Genomic DNA, 6,092 nt, shown 5'->3' with positions numbered 1-6,092 from the left:
TGTTCTTACTGCTTCCAGACTTTTCTCTCTTTCTTCCTAGAAGTACCCTCCTTATAGTAATTGTTGCTGATCTCCAAATCACAGTTGCTCAATTTTTAATTTTAACATATGTTTCACCATCGTGACCTCCGACAGCCCTAACATAACTCTTGGTGATTTCTAACACCATATAGTGTTTTAAAGACGTTTTATATACAGTTTATATAGGCTTTTTCCGTAATTTGAATAGCCAGGTCCTTTACTTCCTCTCTTCCAATGTATAGTCAAATGTGAAAACTCAGTATGTGGAATTAGATATTCTAAGTCCAAAACCCACCTCCACCATGACATAGCTGGGTATCATTGAGAAGGTTACTTAATCTCTGTATGTCCCCATTCCCTTGTCTGTATAGTAAATGCACCTAACTCCTAGTATTGTTGTTAGGGGTGTGTGTGTGTGTGTGTGTGTGTGTGTGTGTGTATGTGTGTATATTCATAACACTAACGGTACCCAATATGTAGTTTATTAATAAAAGTGTTGCATTTAATAAAAGTTTCACATTTTGCTTTCTCATCCAAACCACTTAAACAAATAGTCATACCTGGTCGTTATTAACAACATTGTAAACCTCCATAATCTCAATTTAAGAATCCTAATCTCTAACCACCAAAAAGTTCCTTTTCCGCTTATTGCCAAAAGTACTAACCCCGCAGTTCTCTGTCTCCACTGGGATGTGTAAAGCCTTGGTCTATTGCTTTGGTCTGTTACTCATCCCTTCCATGACCTAACTTCTCAACCTACTCACTTTGATTACTCAGGGTTAGCAAAATCAATATAGTGGTTGTTCCCTCTATCTTTTCTTCTTCTTCTTCTTTTTTGCTTTTCTCAAGTCTTCATACACATCTGGAAAAATTCTCAAGTGTTCATACTCACCTGGAAAAATACCTTAGTAAACACAGCTTTCATTGTCTTCTTCACTTGTATGCAACTGAACACAGGTGGGGGAAAAACACAATCACACTGCTGGATCTAGCTCCAATTTCATGACCTCCAATATCAGAAATCTTTTTTCTTTCCCCCTCAGTAATCCTCATATATTTCCTAAGTCCATTCACTCTCCTAATTCTTTAAATGTCTAATTCCAACCCCCATCTCTCTCTTAAAGCATAGAACAACTACACTACTACTGATATTGATTTTCTCATCAGAGAATGTCAGAGCAATTAGATAATTTTCCACAATTTTCCATCTCTATTTCCAAAAAGCTATTTGTATCTAAGCTTATATTCCTCTCTCCTTTCTCTAAGTATCACTAAACTCTTTGCTCTATCTAGGACCACTATTGTGTGATGGCTACTAGATCTCATCTCTTCTCATCTATTCAAGGATATGTACCAGCTATTTTCTTTGATCTCTTTTTCACAACGTTGCTCTCACTAAGTAAACAAACATGCTATTTTTTCTACTATTTAAAGATACCTTGGCCAACCATCTTTTTCCCATTAATACTCTTGCTCAGTTTCTCTCTCCAGAAAGACACTTATTATGAGTACTATTGAGAGCACTATCTTTACTCATTCTATTTTTTTGTATTGCACTCTGTCTCTTCACACATTCCACTGAGGTGTTTTCCCACTACTTGGCTGAAAATTCTTTTCTCCTTGTTTAATATCTATTCTCTCTTACTACTGTATTCCTCAACAATTTTTGACAGATTAGGACTAATCTTCTTTCATTAAGTATTTTCTTCCTTTGGCTTTGGCTATGCTTCATTTTCTTTTCTTTAAATTTCACTTCTTAGTTTATATTTTTTTATCATCTGTCAGATTCTCGAATTGGAATTTCCTGTTACTCATGGCTTGGACTGTTCTTCCCCACTTCCTTAGTTATTTAATTCTTTAAATATTTTTAAAATGTTGATGGATTCAAATATATATATTCATCCTAGAACTCTCCCTGATGTTTAGATTCATATAGCCAACTTTCTTCTTCTTCTTCTTCTTCTTTTTTTTTTTTTTTTTTTTTTGGCAGGTGAAACAATTTTATTTCACAGTTGTCTTTAAAAACACAAAGACACTATGTTCTTCATATAAAAACATTAGTACAGATAACTATACTTACTAGAAAATGATTGTATAGACCCTCTCAAAGAAAAATCATACCATTATATGGTTTCAGGCAAGTTGCTTAGGAAAAACACATCTGGACTGATTCCTAAAATATACCATAAGACCACCCTGCATCTTTTGGTTCAAAGTATAGATTACTGTCATCAGTATGTGTTCTTGCATTCCTACATTCTCTCATAAGGCACACAGACCATGTTTAACCAGTTCATTTAAATTGCATTTAAATTGCACTCCATAAATCCAGACATATGTTTCTCCAAGTAAGTACGAGCTGATTGAGAACTGGCTCCAATGGACGTGGCTCTACAGTAAAAATGGTTGGCAGGTGGACAGGTTTGGAAAATGTGAGGGCCCATATCATCATAACCAACAATAAGCAGTCCAACACCATATGGTCTCCGGCCATATCGTTGGGTTGGTATCTGGGTCTTGCTTCCAATTAGTGATACAAGACAAGACACAGGAAGAGGTCTGTCAAATACAAATCCAGAATCCAAACACTCCTGGCGCATAAAATTGCATAGCAGTCTAGCATCAGCAGTAAGTCCCGCAATTGAGATACCAATATGGTTGTCAACATGGAGGATGTTTTTCTGATGAGCTGCAAGCTCTGTCTGTGCTCTCTTCAGTGCAACCAACACTGCATAGGTTTTTTTTTATTTCAGACCAACTGTGGCTGAACCTTGCTTGACAGCTTCCATTGCATACTCAATTTAACGAATTCTGCCCTGAGGGCTCCAAACAGTGACATCAGTGTCATACTGGTTGCGAACATGGTTCCAGGGCAGATCTGGCTGCGGCCTCCTGCAGAGGTGTGGATTCAAGAAGGTTGAGGAAACTACCCACCAACTTTCTTCTTAACATATCACTGAAGTATATAATACTATATTATTTATAGTATGTCCAAAATGGAACTTCTCATTTCTTCTCCAAAACTATTTATTTTTCAGAATTCACCCATTTGGCATATGGCTATTCCATTATTGAAGTGACCCAAGTCATAAATCTATAGAATTGAGTCCTCTTTTACTCTCTCACCTCAAATTACCTTAAAAAATATCCACATGTTTACAACAGCTCTTACGTTCACCAATACAACCCAAATCTAAACCACCACAATCCTCTGGAATATTGTAATAGAAATGTAATTGATCATCTTGCTTCCACAGTATTCTCAATGTGACAGCCAGAATGTTCTTTTTAATTCTGAAATCAGATCCTTTGTTCAAAATTATCCAATTGCTGGCAGCTCACTCTCATAATTTGTAGTGATAAAAGCCAACATAAATTTAGTTTACAGTTTGCTACAGAATATAATCTTGCAACACACTAACTCTTTGGTCTCATTTGTAATTAATATCTCTTATTTGCTCTAGTCTCCTTGATTTCAACAAAGATTTCAGGGACTGTATGTCAAGAGGGTTTTTGCTCTTACTGTTTCTTTGGCTTAGGAGCTTGAGTCTCAGATATTTTCATGTCATCTCGTTTAGGTCTTAGCTCAAATGTAATCCTCTCAGTGATACTTTTCCTAATTTCCCCCAATATTTCATATTATTTTATTCAGTGGCACTTACCACTATTGAGAGAAGAAAACAAAAACAAAACAAAACCTCAAATATAGATATATTTATATATATATAAATGTATATATATATAAAATATATAATACAGAGAAAAGGCATTTTCTGTTTTTGTCTTAAAATTATAAGAACATGCTTCAAACACCTTTACATATAAATTTTAGACATTTAATAACTATATGTTGTTAAATAATATATAAATGAATATTGAAAGTTTATTTTAAAAAGAATAATCATAATCAATAAAGGAAGGCAGTACATTTTATGGTTGTACATGAAAACTAGTTAAAAATTATTTCATGTATACTGCTCTTTTTAATTTTTATAAAATATCAAATGATATTCTATGTAATATTTGTATGTATTCAATAAATGCTTTGCCTCAGTCTTTGAATTGAAATTTGCACAAGAAATGTAAGAATTCACAATACCTAAATTGAATATATCAGATCAAATTCAATTATAAATTAAATAATCCACATGGTAATTCTGCATTAATATCTAAGAATTGACTTATGTATTACAGAAATTCTTAAGCTTTCTTTCGTTGCAAAATATATACAGTAAGACAGACTCATTACTTAAGTGATTTCCCTTGGTGAAGGCTAAGAAAAAAGAAATTTAAATACTGGTTCAAAGATAATATGAGGGTGCAATGTACTTATAATAAGATTTAGGATATGTAAGCTAAAATAAATACCACAAAAAGATAAAGAAATGACACAAAATAGGGAAAAAAGGAAAAGACACATTAGTAGAAAGGCTGTTAAACTATAAAACTGACTTCTTCTGACATGAATTAAATAACTAGAACTTTAAAATTTATATTACCCAACATCCAACACTATGCTATAATTAAATATATATTTACATATATACAAATGTAGAGACAAATCCTTATTTACGAATGGTCTGTTTTCATGATTTCAACACATTTTTGCAAAACGTACACCGGCAGGTTTCCTCCGTCATTTCTTATGGGAGTGAATATTGAATTATTTTGTATTTGCTCTTGGTATATGGAGTGTAGCTGAAAGAGATGTAACAAAATTGATGCAACTGGGTCATACATGAGGATGTCATTCTTCAATTGGTGATGATCAGACCCGGGGACACTGTTACCACGTATGAGGGCTTCTCACTATCTCTTGCTTGTAATTCTGAATTGAGCCAATTTCTTTCTGATTTCTGTGCATTGGGATTGTCTGCTGGTAGTCCTACGCAGTGCAGGCACGTCATTTCATGACTGACTCCTTGGAGACTCTTCCCATTAAACAGCTGCCCTGCTTGAACGTTCTCTTTGGACTACATGCAGGCATAGGCTGCTAGCATCCACTCTTACACAGATTTTACTGATTTTACTTTTAATTCAAGTACTGTCTTTTTACTGTAGCATGACATTGGAGTTTTTAACAAATCACCATGCTATGCATCATTGCACAATAAAACCACAAAGTTTGCAGGGGAAAAAGGGATTGGAGGCACGACACTCAAAATTTCTTCAGTGATACATGAAATAAAAGAATGAAACATAATAGCACATTTTTACATGTTAAATGGGTAAAACAGATATATATTTCACAATGACTATGGCACTTGACCTTGAAAAAGATCTGACATTGGCTTTGGAAATGGTTATAAGAGGGGTTATAGCTTGTGAGTTCTCTGATCTGCAACAAAAGTTAAAACAAGACATGTGAATGCATGAGTTCACAACACATGCAGTGAACTGAGGTCGCTTGATAGGTGTTTGAGGTGTCTACGTGTGTGCATTTTATGTATTCTTAGACAGCTCTGTTCAGGTGGGTTCAACTTCCTGTGCTCACCTGATGTTTCTTGTGGACAAATGTAAGCAAATTCAAAATTCACATTATGTTTGCATTGTTCCTTTAAAATATCAGTTGTTTGGATCAAAGTCACATTTACAAAGCAAGCATTATAGCAGCACAGATCATACTGACTTCTTGTAGGTGAGTCTGCATTACCTTTGAAAGGCTGGGTTTTGCTCATCACTCTACTTCCAAAGTTGTGAATTTTAAATGACTGCTAAATTCACTCAAGCAATTTGTTATGTTAACTTAAAAGGGAAGGGACAGAAAAAATTAAAAACTAAAATATAATCAAATCACACAATTTACTTGATGGAAAAACTATTCATGAAACCAAGTACTGTTTGGTATCTTAGTAAAAATTTCTATTGGTTACTACAGGATATTCTGGGGTTTAGAACATAGAGTGAAATCTACATGGCAAAACAAACTCACCTGTAGGAATTGTTAAAAATAATTGGGCAGTAAGAAGTAATGCAGCAAAGCCATGTCGATAGGCAGTAAATCTCATGAAGAATTTGCCACTGGAATATATGAAGTGATATTTTAAGATCAAAGAGTACAAACTCCCAGT

The 6,092-nt window shown here is 34.4% G+C and overlaps 1 protein-coding gene across 1 annotated transcript; it reads right to left on the bottom strand.

Annotated features, from left to right (window-relative positions):
• Positions 1-2,329: 2,329 nt before the first annotated feature.
• LOC116870317 (probable proteasome subunit alpha type-7) lies at positions 2,330-4,928 on the bottom strand. The gene is given in 4 exon segments (XM_032861943.1): positions 2,330-2,480; positions 2,539-2,913; positions 4,595-4,719; positions 4,812-4,928. Coding segments are annotated over 4 exon segments (768 nt in total).
• Positions 4,929-6,092: the final 1,164 nt, after the last annotated feature.

The sequence above is a fragment of the Lontra canadensis genome, unplaced genomic scaffold (genome assembly GCF_010015895.1).
Source record: "Lontra canadensis isolate GAN:19392208 unplaced genomic scaffold, GSC_riverotter_1.0 scaffold22, whole genome shotgun sequence".
Classification (NCBI taxonomy): domain Eukaryota; kingdom Metazoa; phylum Chordata; class Mammalia; order Carnivora; family Mustelidae; genus Lontra; species Lontra canadensis.
The sequence above is the reverse complement of the archived record's forward strand: the minus strand, read 5'-3'. Positions and strand labels throughout refer to the sequence as shown.